The 17,057-nt window shown below is 39.2% G+C and overlaps 1 protein-coding gene across 1 annotated transcript in view; it reads right to left on the bottom strand.

Annotated features, from left to right (window-relative positions):
• Window positions 1-11,303: 11,303 nt before the first annotated feature.
• Window positions 11,304-17,057, bottom strand: part of LOC142143764 (glutathione hydrolase-like YwrD proenzyme) — a 78,205-nt gene continuing 72,451 nt past the window's right edge. The window contains exons 11-12 of the mRNA XM_075201894.1: window positions 13,614-13,698; window positions 11,304-11,662 (exon numbers count right to left, since the gene is read on the bottom strand). Of these exons, the coding sequence (XP_075057995.1) occupies window positions 11,427-11,662; window positions 13,614-13,698 (321 nt within the window). The 3' untranslated portion in view covers window positions 11,304-11,426. The remainder of the gene's footprint in view (window positions 11,663-13,613; window positions 13,699-17,057) is intronic.

Raw genomic sequence — 17,057 nt, 5'->3', positions numbered from 1 at the left:
CCAGCTGGGAGTGTGGTACAGCAGTAAGGGGAACTATCTCCATACTGAGTGTGAATGAACTAACTGGGAGTGATGTACAGCAATATTGGAAACTTTCTTCATACCGAGTGTATGGACCAGCTGGGAGTGTGGTACAGCAGTAAGGGGAACTATCTCCATACTGAGTGTGAATGAACTAGCAGGGAGTGATGTACAGCAATATGGGGAACTCTCTTCATACTGATCGTATGGACCAGCTGGGAGTGTGGTACAGCAGTATGGGGAACTATCTCTATACCGAGTGTATGGACCAGCTGGGAGTGTGGTACAGCAGTATGGGGAACGCTCTCTATACTGAGTGTATGGACCAGCTGGGAGTGATGTACAGCAATATTGGAAACTCTCTTCATACTGAGTGTATGGACCAGCTGGGAGTGACGTACAGCAATATTGGAAACTCTCTTCATACTGAGTGTATGGACCAGCTGGGAGTGTGGTACAGCAGTATGGGGAACGCTCTCTATACTGAGTGTATGGACCAGCTGGGAGTAATGTACAGCAATATGGGGGAACTCTCTCTATACTGAGTGTATGGACCAGCTGGGAGTGATGTAGAGCAATATGGGGAACGCTCTCTATACTGAGTGTATGGACCAGCTGGGAGTAATGTACAGCAATATGGGGAACTCTCTCTATACTGAGTATGAATAAACTAGCTGGGAGTAATGTACAGAAGTAGAGGGAATTCTCTCGAAAGCTGAGTGTGAATGGACTAGGTAGGAGTGATGTACAGCAGTAACTATTCTACAGGTGGATTGTAAGCCACCCGTTGTATTAAAGGCAAAACTGCAGATAAACTGCCCAAAAACTGCTGTTTTATCTAGTAAAGCGTTGAACATTGCCATCCTGATTTTTAACCTTGACTACTTGCAAACTGTCAAACATTCCTAGTGATTTATGTTGACAATTTGACTGTCGACTTTACAACAATATAGACATTTTAACTGTGTGGAACTTATGAACATGTAGACATTATGACGGTCGACCATATGACTGTAAATAGTTTGGTGTAGACATTTTCACTGTGTGGACCTTATGAACATGGAGATCTTATTACTGTCTACTTTATGACTGTTCTGACTTTATGGCTGTAAATATTTTGGTTTAGATATTTTCACTGTCGACTTTTCAACTACATCCCAGTTGAATAATGCTTTCTTAATACTGTTAAAAGCCTTAGAATAAAAAGTTCAATTCCAGTGTTGTCATAGGAAATATAATATTCCAGTCTGACCATGTATAATGGAGTGGGTGAACTTTGATGTTTCTAAAATGTAAATTACTATCCAGTAATTTTGCTCATATGGTTGTGCCTGATCCTGGGAAATTTTGGTCTGATGTTAGTTTCAGGTATGCAAGTGGCCTTCACCTGAGAACTACTCGCTGCACACCTCACTCCACAATAAGACTGAAGTAAAAAGTAAATTATTGGGCAATAACATTCGTCTATAGAGTAGTAAAGTGTTAATTATTTTTGTTTGGTGAAAAGGTGTTGATTAAAAAGAAAAAAAATACATTAGCTTACTAACCTACGCTGTCTGACCAATTTGAGACAAATGGAGCTCATAACACAGCAAGTTCGCTCACCCTAAAAAAATCTTGAGAGTACAACAGTATAAGGGATCAACTAGGACTTTAAACTTTAAAAAGGCAAATTTTAATATGCTAAAGGAGTCTATAAAGAGCATAGACTGGGACAAAGCCTTTGAAGGAAAAAATACGGAAGAAATGTGGGCTGTCTTTAAAATGTTGTTGGAAACATACACGTATAAGTTCATTCCTATGGGAAATAAATGTAAAAGAATTAAGTCTAAACCAATGTGGCTAAATAAAAAGGTAAGGGAAGAAATGCAAAGGAAGAAGCGTGCATTTAAATTGTTTAAGTCTGAAGGGTCAGAGGAGTCCTTCCGTAGGTACAAGGAATGTAATAAAACATGCAAAAAGGAAATTAGATTGGCTAAATTAGAAAATGAAAGACACGTTGCAAAAGAAAGTAAGACAAACCCCAAAAAGTTTTTTAAGTATATAAATGGCAAAAGGATTAAAAAAGATAATATAGGACCCCTAAGAAGTGAGATGGGTGAATTGATAAATGATACTAAGGAAAAAGCAGAAGTATTAAACACGTTCTTTTCTTCAGTATTTACCAGAGCGGAACAAATGGCAGGAGTAATACATAAAAATGGAAATGAAACCATGCCATTAATTAATATTTGGTTGTCAGAGGAAGAAGTCCAAAGGCGACTGAAGAATATTAAGATAAATAAAGCTCCAGGTCCATATGGCATACACCCAAGGGTCCTTATGGAGTTAAACTCGGAAATAGCTAGACCGCTATTCTTAATTTTCAGAGATTCAATCTCATCAGGCTCAGTACCAAGGGATTGGCGAATAGCAGATGTGGTGCCGTTGTTTAAAAAGGGGACGAGATCAATTATAGACCTGTAAGCCTGACCTCAATAGTGGGGAAACTACTGGAAGGTATTTTAAGGGACAGTATTCAGGATTACTTGGTACGCAATAAAATTATTAGTGGGAATCAACATGGATTTGTGAGGGATAGGTCATGTCAAACTAATCTAATTAGTTTCTACGAGGAAGTTAGTGGGAACTTAGACCAGGGCAGGACAGTAGATGTGGTATACTTAGATTTTGCAAAGGCCTTTGATACAGTGCCACACAAGAGGTTGGTTTACTAAATAAGGGAACTGGGTCTAGGAATCAAAATTTGTACTTGGATCGAAAACTGGTTAGAGAATAGGGAACAGAGAGTTGTGATAAATGGAACATTTTCTAATTGGTCAAAAGTCTTAAGTGGAGTACCTCAAGGTTTCGTGCTGGGACCACTCCTTTTTAATATATTTATTAATGACCTTGGTGATGGTTTAGAGAGTAAAGTTTCTATTTTTGCAGATGACACTAAACTCTGTAAGGTAATAAAATCAGAGCAAGATGTAGCTTCTCTACAGAGGGACTTAAATAAACTGGAGGATTGGGCGGCCAAATGGAATATGAGGTTTAACACAGATAAATGTAAGGTTATGCATTCAGGGATCAAAAACAAGAACGCAATCTATAAATTAAATGGAATTAATTTAGGAGAATCTATAATGGAAAAGGATTTGGGAGTGCTCGTAGACAGTAGACTTAGCAATAGTGCTCAATGTCAAGCAGCAGCTGCAAGGGCAAACAAAGTATTGGCATGCATAAAAAGGGGCATAGATACAAGGGAAGACAGTGTAATTTTGCCACTGTATAAATCGTTGGTAAGACCTCATCTTGAATATGCAGTACAGTTCTGGGCACCACTCTATAAAAAAGATAATTTGGAACTAGAAAGGGTTCAGAGAAGGGCGACAAAATTGATAAAGGGTATGGAGTCATTAAGTTATGAGGAAAGGTTAGCCAGTTTAGGCATGTTTACTTTAGAAAAGAGGCGTCTAAGAGGAGATATGATTACTATGTACAAATACATTAGGGGTCAATACAGAGAGCTTTCATGGGAACTTTTTACCCCAAGGACCATACACAGGACACGTGGTCATCCCCTAAGGTTAGAGTAGAGGAAATTTCACAACCAGCAAAGGAAGGGGTTCTTTACAGTAAGGTCAAGATATGGAATTCATTGCCAGGGAAGGTTGTGATGGCAGATTCAATAGATATGTTTAAGAAAGGGTTAGACAAATTTTTAGCGGAAAGGTGTATCCAGGGATACGACCGTTAATTTAAAATGAAGGATAGTAGTGGATATAGGGTAAAAATAGGACTGCAATATTGAGTCTGGGGGGATTTTCAAAATTGAAACAGATTGGCGGTTGCTTACTCTGGATTAATTTCAAATATAAGTGCAGGATCGCAGGAGATCCAAATAGGTTGAACTTGATGGACTGGTGTCTTTTTTTCAACCTCATCAACTATGAAGTGACTAACTATGAAGTGACAGAAATCTGTACTTAATAATGGACCTCATCCAATCAGAGTTCATTTGGCTGTTTCCAAAGATAGAAAAGATAACATTTTCCAGTTAGTAGGTCTGTTTTTATTGTCTGCAGCCTATCCAACATACATTTGACATTGCATGACTGTGTAGTTTTGGTCACAAGGCTTAATTATGCCATAATACATTTCCTTGAATTCAAATCACATTGTACAACCATGTGAATGAAGGAAGACTGCAGTAGGTTGAGTCATCAGTAGGTAACTCTTAGTGCTATTAATTAGTCATAAATAAGAATGTTCATGTTAACCAGTGAAACCTCTGCTCATGTTAGACTAATACAAATCCAGCATAGAGGGTTTTATGTTATGTATTCATAGCCAAACTATATTTTATGAAATCTCTTTTTTTATGATTTTCCCCAAAAAACATTTACTTTAAGGGGGGTATTCAATTGTCAGCGAGTTTTCTTTTTTTGACCGTGTTCACTCATTTTAACGCAGTTTTTTTATCATTTTCGAGCGGGTTAACTTTACCAGCAATTCAATTCCATGTTTAACGCTACGTTTTTCTTCATGAAACGGTCCTCTCGCGCTCCAGTAGAAGGTCTATTGAAAGTATAGGGTGTGCGAGAGGCAGCCGCGTTAAAAGCTATTCAATTGTTTCTTAACGCGGCGGGTAAAACAGGAAAATATGCTGTTTTATCTCGCACCTCCTTGGGGTGTGTTAAAAATAAAGAAACCTCTGAAAAGTATTTGAAATCAGATAAAAATGTGGAAAAAAAAGTTAAACTTATGTTTATCACTAATGCCTAACTTGTGTAAGTTGATTTTCTTGTGAAAAAATAATGAAATAAAAAAAAAAAAAATTAAATCACTAATTAATTATATTTATGTATGTTTTTGGTACAAATATGAATGTAGTAATATGTTTTAACATGGTGTAGATGATTGTATGGTAAAAAATAGTTAAATTAAAAAATTTGCTAAGGAAAGTACTGTAATGTAGATATTATCATTGTGTAATGCAATCTAATGTATGGAAATGTATGCAAAACCTTTTTTTTTGTGTGTGTTACACATGACCATGTTAAAACTCCCCTTCACTCCCCTAAAATCTCGCAAACACAATTTTTAAAGCGTGGGGGCAGCGTTCCCTCTTTTTCAATTGAATTGCACGAGTTTTCCCGCTGCGCTAACTCAAAACGGTCGCTATTGCTGTCAAAAACCCGCGGGAGATTTTTTTATTTTTTTTTGCGCAGTGGGGAAAAAAACCAACTCCCTAACAATTGAATACCCCCCTAATTGTAAGCATTTAGTATCTGTTCTTAGAGCCTTAAACACACATTGATGTTTATAGTTCAATAAATAACATGATGAAATTTGTAGATACATTTTCTGACAAACATTATCTTTCACTCTGCCTTGTGTCAACTTAAACGTTGCTTGTAGGTTCAGAAGCAGTAAAGCTCTGTAATATACAATGGCATTCTATGCCGATTATTAATAATATATAATTTACTATGCTGCAGCGTAATTTGTAAAGGACCCATCCCCTTTTCATGTCCCCTTAGATATTAGCCTAGGAAATGCTGCACTTACTTGCTGTGTTTTCCTGCAAATAGTCTGCAGTGTAAACTCTAAGCTCCTGACCAAAGCACAGTGTTTCCTGGGCTAATACACATGGTAGTGAAAAGCATACCAAAATATTTAATTTATTTAAGGTTTGGTCTGCTAATGCAGGCAATGTGATAATAGGCAGGTTAGCTTAGGCTAGGTTCACACTGGAGGTTTTTCAGCCAATCATTGGGCCAATCAGCCAATATACGGCCATCTGATCGGATGTATACTTACACGATGAACGACAGTCGTCCCAAAGTACCGATTGTCGTTTCATTTGGTTGGTTCGCATGTTGTATAATCTCATTTCAATCACCTTCCGATCCTGCAGTGTGTATGCACTCATGTTCACGATCTGCATAGAGTCATGGTCTTTTCAGCTGATGCCGGCAGTGAACATGTCCCGATGACTAAATGTAGAGAGTCATGTAGATGGAATAATTCGTTCCTTCTGAGACTGTTAGGAGCCGCGGCGGTGCCCACCCGCCGTGACTCTCTCACCTGTGTCCCGGCCATCACTATGACGACCGGGACGTCACTTCCGGGCCCAGTTCAGAGCCGGGTCCCGGCAACACAGGGCAGCCGGGCGCGTGCGCAGTAGCTCAGCAAGCCTGCGGGCTAATTAATACTATCATTAGCAGAGTCTGAGGGCGATTACAGAGCTAGGCTCTGATTAGCTGATTCCTGTATTTAAGGCAGGAAGGGCTTAGCCTCCCTGCCGGTTATAGCTTCCAGACTTCTGTTTGCTACCTGCTGTTGTGCTGTTGGTGTAAAACCTTTGGACTTTCGTTTGCCGTGTATGACCCCTGCTTGTACCTTGGATTTGCCTTTTGCCTGTGCCCTTGACCTTCTGGTTTGAACCTTGGATACTGCTGATTTGCTCGTGACCCCGACCCTTGGCGTGTTTTCCTATTATTCTACCAAGCAAGTGACCCCTGACCTCAGCTTGTTCTCTGAATATGCTGTCTACCATAACTCTCTGTTCCTGGGTTCTCCACAGCCGGTACACATCACACAACCCTCCGTTTGTCTGCAGCCAAGTCTGTCCCCACCACTTGTCTCAGTGAACACCAGACTTTCGGAGCAGACTTCGGGTGTTGTTGTACTGGCTGGGGGGGTTCCTAATAGAGACTGAATATTTTGTTTCAGAATCACAGAAGCTAACGAAATTCATTATGACATGAGGATAGCTATAACAAGGTGGTTAATCATTGTGACCGTAATGAATGAATGCATATTGTGCTGTCATTCTCTAAACGACTACAGGACCAGATGAAGAGTACAGACCTGAAAGTAAATCTTGTAGTAGTGTTGTATGCATGAATCACCCGACCGGTTGGACCTTCAGTTGTAGGTACTATCGTTGTAGATAACAGATTGGTCAGAAAATTCTCCAATGTGTGCCTAGTCTTACTCATTAATGTTTATGTGAGAACCCCATCTATTTGGTCCAGCCATGTGCTCACTAAAATGTCCCAAGTAAAATAAAGGGAGATGGAAAACATCAATAGGCAGAATCAGTATTTTTACTGCAAACTCACATACTCAGTGTTTTTAAACCAAAATGAGCTATTTGTCAGGAAATGCCTTAAAGAACATAAAAAGCATATTTAGAATAGTGGCATAAGTATTCAGACCTCTTTGATCTAGTAGTTTTACAATTACAGAGGTAAAAAATGCCATAAAATTGCCTTACTATTGTGCTTTCTCTAAGTAACGGTCACATTTAGTGGATGAAAACATTAGCGTCTTTAGTAATGCAGAAGAAAAAATACATATATATATATACATACATTTTGACTAAGATTCAAAAGAAGTTAGATACAGTGTTAAAAATGCAAAACAACATTATCAATGGTTAGATCAATAATGGAACTATGGAAACTATATCACATCACCCAGACACCCCTTCGAAACGCATGTCCTTCATAACTCAACATTTGAAGATAGGAGATTGTTGGGGGAGACATTACGAGGCCTAGAATCACTTTGAAACACCTACATTCAGTGGATGAGACTGCAGTGAAGGTGCAAATAGCTACCAGTGTAAGTTCCTGGCCAAAGAGCAGTGTTTTCTGGACCAATAAACATGGGTGTGCAAAGCGCCCATATGCCATAAGCCTTATGGGTATGTATGAATGCAAGCAGGCCTATTTGCTTCTCATCATCATCGCACACAGGGAATATTGTCTGCATTGCAGTCTCACAGCACTGGAGTCATGAGTTTGATTCCAACCAAATTCCTAGCCGTGTAGATTTGTACATCCTCCATGAGTTTCCTTCTGGTGCTCCAGTTTCCTTCCACAGTCCAAAAATGTACTGGCAGGTTAATTGGATGCTGAATAAATGGACCCTAGTCTGTTTTTGTGTAAGAAATTTAGACTATAAGCTCCAATGGGACAGGGATTGATGTGAATGATTTCATATCCTCTCTACAGCGCTGTGTAGTTAAGATATTCATTTGATCAGAAATGTCCAGATGTTGATTGAGATGGTTGTAAAATCAGTTCAGGCAAAGACTGCAATCTCTCTGTGTGTTGCCTGAGTGCATTAGATACGCCCTATGTCATCCAGATTTAGCATTCCAGTTCTAGGTAAAAACTGGACATAGATCCAGACTCTGAGAGTAGTCTGGTCCAGTGACCAGATTGGACCTCATGTGGACAGCTTAAAAATCTCGAATGAACTGAAGGAAATCTACCAAAAGGAATGAAAGTTATTTCTAACCAGTGTAATTCCTACTCTAGAAAACAAAGATGTAATTGTGGAAAAAGGGCAGCACGGTGGCTTAGTGGTTAGCACTTCTGCCTGACAGTACTAGGGTCATGAGTTCAATTCCCGACCATGCCCTTATCTGTGTGTGGAGTTTGTATGTTCTCCCCGTGTTTGCGTGGGTTTCCTCCCACAATCCAAAAACATACTGGTAGGTTAATTGGCTGCTATCAAATTGACCCTAGTCAATCTCTGTCTGTGTGTGTGTGTTAGGGAATGGGGGTGGGCAAACCTGTCCTCAAGGGCCATATCCAGTTCATGTTTTTAGGATTTCTTTAATCATGTACAGCTGAGTTAATCTATTTGGCTGGGTCAGTAATTATCCCACCTGTTTCTACAGACAGAAATCCTAAAAACGTGAACTGGATATGGCCCTTGAGGACAGGTTTGCCCACCCCAGTGTAAGCTCCAATGGGGCAGGGACTAATGTGAATGAGTTCTCTGTACAGCGCTGCAGAATTAGTAGTGCTATATAAATAGCTGATGATGAAAAAGGTAACTCTACAATATATTAATGTTTGAACAATATGCATAAGTAGCATGTTTCCACTTTTGATTTATAGATTGTAAACTTATGAGCAGAACCCTTTTACCCCTTATTGTGCTGTTTATTTTCTTACTGTGTTATTCCCCAATGCTGTGGAGTATACTAGTGCTATATAAATAAATGATAACAAATAAAAAAAATAAGATGCCAACAATTAATGTGCACACTACACGTAGACTACAGCCCACTATACAGACACTGCACCACAATACAACTGTGAGTAATTATGGTGGATGGTTTATTTTGCATGCATCGTCACATTATATATAACTGATTGTATCACTTTGTTTCATTGCTTTAACAATATTAATAAACCTATATTAAACTTAAGCACCCAATTGTTGAGTCTACAAAGAAGAATAAACTAAGGTTTTTAAGATATTTGATGCGGTGTGAGTTTGAATTATGGTATGACCTTTTTCCATGTGTTTGTTTCAATTATGAAGTTCTTATGGATGTCTATCTCTGGTTACTTTATTATGATATTAGTCATACACAATAACATATTATGCTAAAAGCGTCTTGCGCCATACGTTTTTATTTTTTCACCAAAAATTGAAATCCTTTAAGGCTTGTGCAGGCTTATAACATCTTATTGATTCATTTTTGCAACTGTAATTATGACTGTTACCTGAGTAAAGGGTAGAGCCCCAAAATATTGTACACTTTGGCTGTTCTGGAATAAAACTACTACTATGGGAGAACTTGTCTCTTCATCTAAGTGGTGGCTATTTGTCCAAAATGACCAACAATCTATAAAAATGATCCTAATTAAAATATGATTTGCATAATTTGGATTTTGTTTGGTTATGCAGGAAAATACTTTTGGCCAATGTATGTGTCTAATTGGGCCTTAGATGATCCAGTCATTTGGTCTGACAAGTGCAGAATGATACAAGTTTCCTATGATACAATAAGTTTCTGTCAGTTCTATTGAGACTGAACTATTTTATTGTGCTAGATAGTTTTAGTTGGCATACTTGACACGAGAATTCATTGGCATTGAAAGCATTTCAAGTTCCCTCAATACAAAGCTATCAATCCTTTTTTATTACTTTTTCCTCTCTTGTTTTATGACTGATTGTTATGCCCCATTCTCGCACTCACTGTTTTTCGCTCTCTACAGTTGACATTGCCCAGAAACCCACACACAATTAAAGCACAACAGTGTTGTGGGTTAGAACAGTGAGTAGGGAAGTTTCCAGCAACCTCCCAGTAAATACTTGTATTAAATAAAGTAACTCTGTTTTGTTGGAATGTGCCTATGTTTTCATTAACTTCTGCTTCAACATTATGGCCACTATATTTGTTCTTACTTATGTTTTGGCTCTAGTGCTTTTCTGTGGATATAGGAAAAAATAAAGCAAATTATTTGTGCCCCTATGCATTTTCTTAGCTGCTGAGAGTGCTATGAAGCAAATGTCCACCCAAATACATATTTTAACATTAAAACACACTACCCATAAGTATCCCGGGGCCTCTACCATTCAAGAGATATTCACCCTCTAACTGTTGATTGTTGCGCTGCCAATATCAGGGGGAATTTTGGAAATTTCAAGCTACAGAATCAAGATGTCACATGTCCAGATTGCTGATTGACTCATGAGTATTGGGAGCACTGAATTAAAAAAATGTCCAGTTGACATACTCCACGTTTTCTGGAGTTGCCCTGTGGCACGTGCTCTCTGGGCAGAGGTATATACCTTGGTAGCTAAGGTCATCCGAACTCCGATCCCTAATACTCCAGAAGTAGCACTTCTACACCTTTTTCCTCCACAAGTTTTATCGGGGGATCGGTATGTCATAGGCCACATTTTTATAGCTACCCGTGTGGTGATAGCCCAAGCATGGAAATCAACTACGTTACCCTCCATAGCTAAAATAATCTCTAAGGTCCAGCTAAGATGTGACATGGAAACCATGGGAGTACCTTACACCTCTTCTGCCTCCTCTCCCCACATCAAATGGTTTGATTGGAATCGATATGTCTCCAAAACTTCAGTTTAATCAATCATTTTGAATCCCCCCCATAATCCGTCACAGTAATATCTGGAAGTGGTTTCCCAGGCTACGTATTCAACAATTTGTAATTTGTTAAGATGTTGGGATTTGTACACTTTTTGATGCTATTGATATGTATCGATTTGTACTGCCTCCCTTTCTCCTCCCCCTCTTCCCCTACCTTCCCCCTCACCCCCTTTGTTCTTTAAAATGTATACTTTTTTTTGTGTGTACCCTGTAATTAAAAGCTTTAATAAAAACCATTATTGAAAAAAAATAAAAAATGTCCAGTTACAAGTAGCAAGAAAATTAAATATTCTCAAAGCTCCCAGAGAAAAGAATAGGCTGAACTGCAAGGACCACAGACATGGGGCCCCTGTCAGTTTGATTCTTGGGCGAGGGGTATTTGCTATTAAACATCTGCTTGAGTGTACACTAAATATATTGGGTTATAATTACCAAGCTCAAAATGTTATTTTAAGAAAGCAGCAAGCAAAGTCACATATGTAATTCAATATCCCATTGCACAGCCATCTCCTCTGGGATCAGATCCAGCCCACCACACTTTGCTGTTATTAAGGATTTGATGGGATCTCCACCAATCCCCTTTGGTAATAATTTGTCCACGTCCAAACAGGCATCTGTCATAGCCACTGATAGGCCAGTGTACCACGTGGCCTCTTGCCTTCAGGTCCTCCTCAACATAACTTGGAATCCCCTCCTCAAGATACAGGTGCCATTTCTGTTCTAAACATGAAAGAAAAACAAAAAATATATATAAAGAATATATGGATGTATGGATACATGTTTTCATTCCTACACATTTAGCCAAGAGGAGTTTTTTATTCTGGAGCATTGTGAACATTGTATTTTCAAGTTGTTTGTTTCTATATTGTTTCTTAATAACATTAAGGGCTTGTCAACACTAACCTTTTCTCATATTAGAAACAACCAAGGAAATAGAATGGCACAGAAATCCATTCATTTCTATATCATGTCCCTATGATGGCCACATAAATGGGGTTGATAAAAGTGTCAAATATGTTACCATGACAATCTACATCATCTATCAGATCTCCATGCCATACTATTTTACCGTCAGTTTGTTTCAAGTTGCATTCCTTTTGCGGACATGGTCTAAGTTTATTATGTAATAAGATATCAATCTATTCCATATGCTCAGGGCCATAACTAGGGCTGTGCAAGGGGGATAACTACACAGGGCGCAAAGCTGAATGGGGGTGCAGAATAGTTAATACTTTAGGCTAATTTGGCTACAGTTGAGGGCTGGGGGGGGGAATCAGTTTTTCTTCTTGGACCAGGAACAAACATTTTTAGCTATGGCTCTGTCAGGCGCCATTCCCACACTCCTCCTAAGTGCAGGGGATGGTCGCCTGTTCTTCACTACTCCGTGCATCCCATTGCCTAGCAATGGGACACACTTCTGGTTTTGGAGCACTCACTGTGTGCGCATGCGCCGAGATGATTGCGTCCCGTTGCTAGGCAACGGGACGCGCTGCCTGGGCTCCTGTGGGCGGTCAGCTGAATCTGGCCGCCAAATCAGTTTCTTCTCCCCTCTATATAAGTAACACTCTGGCAACATTAGTGTGCCAAAGTATTAGTTTACACCAGCTCAAGCACTTGCTGCCTGTATGTGTTTTGCTGACTTCTGACTTGTTCCTTGGCTCATTCTCCTGGATCCCGGATTGGTACTGCACAGTCCGTTTGGTATTGACCTTCTGCTCATCCCTGACACTTCTTCATGTTCTCCCTGTGTACTGCGTTACTGTTTGTCTTGACCCGGATCACCTGACTATTACTGTCCACAACTCCACTGTGCCGGTAACGGACTTGGATAACCATGACCTGCGCATTCCACACACCAAAGACCATATCTCCTTGCGGGGGTCCCTGGTGAAGACCAGGGGTGCGTTAGACTCTGCGCCTCCCTGTTCAGTTACGTAAATACCAGCCGGTAACCCCTACAGTGTCTATAACCATGGCAGGCTCTGCATACACTTGTGTATGCGCATGAGAGCTTAGGGAGCTTTTATAAAGGCTCAAAGTAATGTTTCTGCATAGTATCCACCACAAAAAAAACATATTGCCACTATTTGCTTATTTCGTGTATTTCACTGTACTTTGCAAAAATCAATGGCTTTTCAGCCAAATACCCCATTGAAGTCAGTTTGTAAGCTATACATCACACATTTGTGACCTATATAAGAAGCACTGGTGTGTTGTTAACTTCCTCTTTTCCAGTTTAGACCAGGCTATTATGTTACATGGGGAATCTAATGTAATAGAAACCAAACGGGAAAGACCTGTTATTAAAGTCATTGATACAAATGTAGTTTTTTATTGTTAAATATTTATTGCCACTGTTTTTTGCCCAAAAACTTTTTTTCCTTGTAGATAATAGCGGTTAGTTAGTGGTTTATACCTTCAAAAACTTTATACCATTGGAAAAGTCAAAAAAGACTTTTTAAAATAGGTAAAATAAGGTAGGTGGATTTAAGTTTGGTAAATGGTGAATAGAGTCAACAGAGGAAATACAGTTTCAGTCCCTCCAAATCGGCTGTAAGTAATGTAACATTTCCTTTTTGGGGAAATTACTTTGCAGTGTCTATGGATGTTAGCCCTAGGTTGCTCTAGGTTTCATGCAAACTATACTTCTACAGAAATCTATAGAGCTTACCTTTTTTTACATACATCACATAAAATCGAGGGGCATCAACAGCCTGCTGAGGATTCATTCCAAATTCTGCCATGTTTAACAGAACCTATACAAAATGTGTGAAAAACAAAAAGCCTGTTTACCTGAGTATGTCAAAGAGCCAAATAATTGTAACAGTATCCATGAACATGGCTTGATGTGTTTGATGTATTATGGTGTCTATTCATTACAGATGAGCCCAACACCCCACGTTTTGGGTTTGTGTTTCCGAAATCTCTATTTTGGTTTTTACAAGACTAGGCTGGCGCTTTGATTTCAGCTTGGGATTTCATCCAAAAAAGTTATTAATTATGACAAAAAAATGCTATAAAAAAAAACCTAATACAATCATGTAAGTTTTAAGCTTTTTCTTTTCCTACATTAGTATATATAAAAGTAAAATTTATGGTACAGAGAAAAGATGTGGGGCAATTGGGTGTAATTTTAAAACTTCATTGTTTATTGGTATGCCCTAAAACAGTTTAATTAGTGTGAGAACATCTTATAAATGATAGCAAGAAAAGTATACTAGATAGAAAAGTGAAGATAATATATCACTAAAATACAGTATTGCAACTGTAGTTATCACCTGTTGCTGTTTACATTTGCAATTTATATATATATATATATAAATACAGACACACACACACTTTTTTGCCATATTATTGCAATAGTTTATAGTAACTTTAGAGGTTGCACCATAGTCGTATTCTTTAAAGATCTCATCTTTTAAAAGTGTTATTATAAACAAAGAAGTTGCACGTTGTTTTAGGTAAATCAGACTGTCTGTAAGCTGTGGTGCAGGGGTGCATCTGCCCCCGGGGCCAGCTCCATAGTGGGCTTCCTTGGGCTTGGTCACTCAGCCACCTGCCTTTAGAATGTTCCTAATGGGCTACTGAATCGAATCTTGCCCCCCTCGTAAGGTAGATATCATATCTTGTGTTCACTTAAATTGCTCTCTTTTAGCTCATTGACTATTATACAGAGTCATTTTCATTCATTTGTTCACTGCACCTTAGGTTAGAGTTGGTACTTTCTTTTTTTGTTTTGTATCTGTATAATTTACATTCATTTACAGTCTATATTGCAGTGACCACCTCACAATTAGCAACATTATGAAGGCAGAAAATGTTACCTACACCTAACATTAAATGAATTTGGCTAACAGGCTGGTGGAAAACTAGGTCTGTAAGTCTCCTAAACAACACCTAGGGTGATATTTAGTAAAGTGCAGCTTTACAAATCCACGTGTTTTTTGGCTATTTTATGTGCAATTTGCAAACCATGACAATTACTAGAGGCAAAACCACAAATCAAACCCTATAATTTGAAACCGCCAGAACAATTTTGACACATGTGTAGAATACAAATTGTGCAATGTATGAAGCTACTATTTGCAAAACAAGACGCCTGACAAAAAGGTTTTTTTTTTTAATTTCAGACGTGATTCTGGTAGTCAAGATTGCTCATCCACATGATGTTTGAGACGGTGGTAGTCAGCATATCAATGCTGACAACCCCGATAAGACTTACACCGACGTCTTGACAGCGAACGGCTCCTTCCCGACTGATGTGACCAATGACTGCTAGGCATCGCGATGAATGGAGACGTCGCCGAGAGTTGATGACGTCACCGGCGAGTGCGACGCTGTTATCTGTGCTGTCAAAGGGGTAATGTAAGTATGCGGGCATGGACTATGTACTACGCTTTGCAAAGTACAAAGCACAAAGTACAGGAAATGAGTAGTGTGCCAGCAGTGTTAAGGATAAGCACTGACATCTCTTTTTAGTTTTGTATACATATATGGGCATTTATATTGCCACGCAGCTGGCACCATATACAATATGGGATATATCGAGTGCAGGCTCATTGCCATGCAGTTGGTACCATATATAATATCGGATATACAGAGTACGGGCTTATTGCCATATATAATATGGCATATGGGTACCATATATAATATCGGATATACCGAGTACGGGCTTATTGCCATATATAATATGGCATATGGGTACCATATATAATATGGGATATACCGAGCGCGGGCTTGTATTTTTCTCTGGTTTTGCCACCATGCTCAGGCTCGGTTCCTCGAGAACCGAACACACCCGACCTTAGCATATCCTAGTACCGAGCCGAGCCGGGTTGGTACTTTTGCGCTTTTTCGTGACCTGAAAACAAGGCAAAACGTCATTGTTACGTCGTCGGATCTCGCGAGTTTTGAAATCTATAAAAACTGCCCCCCATGGCGATCTAGCGCCATTTAAAAGAGGGACACAGAAGGGGTAGCACAGTGTGTAGAGCAGTTGGGCAGCAACATAGATAGAATTGAAAGAGGAGGGGGTAGCAGTGATCAACAAAGTCTACAGTGACATTCAGGAGAGCTCCATTGCTCCATTGCTAATTCTTATTGCTGAACAATACAAATACTAGTGTTGGCAGGCTTGGTGTAATTCTGCAGTCACATTCTACTGTGTTATATAGTTAACACACAAAGAGGAGAGCTCCATTGCTAAATGTCATTGCTGAAATACAAATACTAGGCCTGGCAGACTTTTCTTCATATTTTTGTCAAATTGTACAGTGTTTTATAGGTTACACACAAAGAGAAGGCTCCATTGCTAATTGTCATTGCTGAAATACAAATACTAGGCCTTGCAGGCTTTTCTTCTAAATTTGCAGTCAAAGTATACAGTGTTATCAAAATGGATTCACAGCAGTACACAGAAGAGTAGGAGTACCAAGCAGCTGCTGCCACCAGTCATGATGTTAGTAGTCCCTGCATGTCATCTGGTAAAGCCTATGTAAAAGTACATAGTGTTTTTAAGTCAAGGAAACAAAAATGTAAAAAAACACCTTTTACCTTGGTCAAGAAAAAAAGAGCTGTAATTCAGGCTGTTAAAGGATTCCATGTTTCCCAGTGGGGGAAGGATTTTTATGTGTACATTCACTTATCTAATTCCATTGTGACTGAATCTATTCAAATATTATAAAATGAAACATAAATAATAGATTATTTATGTACTCTCATCACAGGCAAAATTGTCTGCACAAAAATATAATATTCCCAACATACCATTCTACACACGCAGTGGCAAAGAAAGAATGAGGCCTTCGCCTTTCTCTATGAGTGCGAGTTCTGCAACTGTTACCGAGACATCTTCTTGTAAGGTCAGTCGTGACCAAGCAAGACCTTGCCATTCGGACTCCAAAAGTTGTGCCCAAATACTTTTATGTGTAAAAGCCGAGCTGGAAATAAACATTAGAGGAAAATGTATGTTCAGATTCAGAAATGACACAAATCCCTGAGCAGAGTCCATCCACGAGTGCTATGTGTAATCGTGACCATTCTGATAGTGTACCCATAAAGCAGATCTGTGCCTGAACAGCCTGAGTGTAGCCAGTGATACATCAATTGAGGATGC

This window comes from Mixophyes fleayi, chromosome 3 (assembly GCF_038048845.1).
Source record: "Mixophyes fleayi isolate aMixFle1 chromosome 3, aMixFle1.hap1, whole genome shotgun sequence".
In the NCBI taxonomy this organism is placed as follows: domain Eukaryota; kingdom Metazoa; phylum Chordata; class Amphibia; order Anura; family Limnodynastidae; genus Mixophyes; species Mixophyes fleayi.
This window is presented reverse-complemented; position numbering and strand designations above follow the sequence as displayed.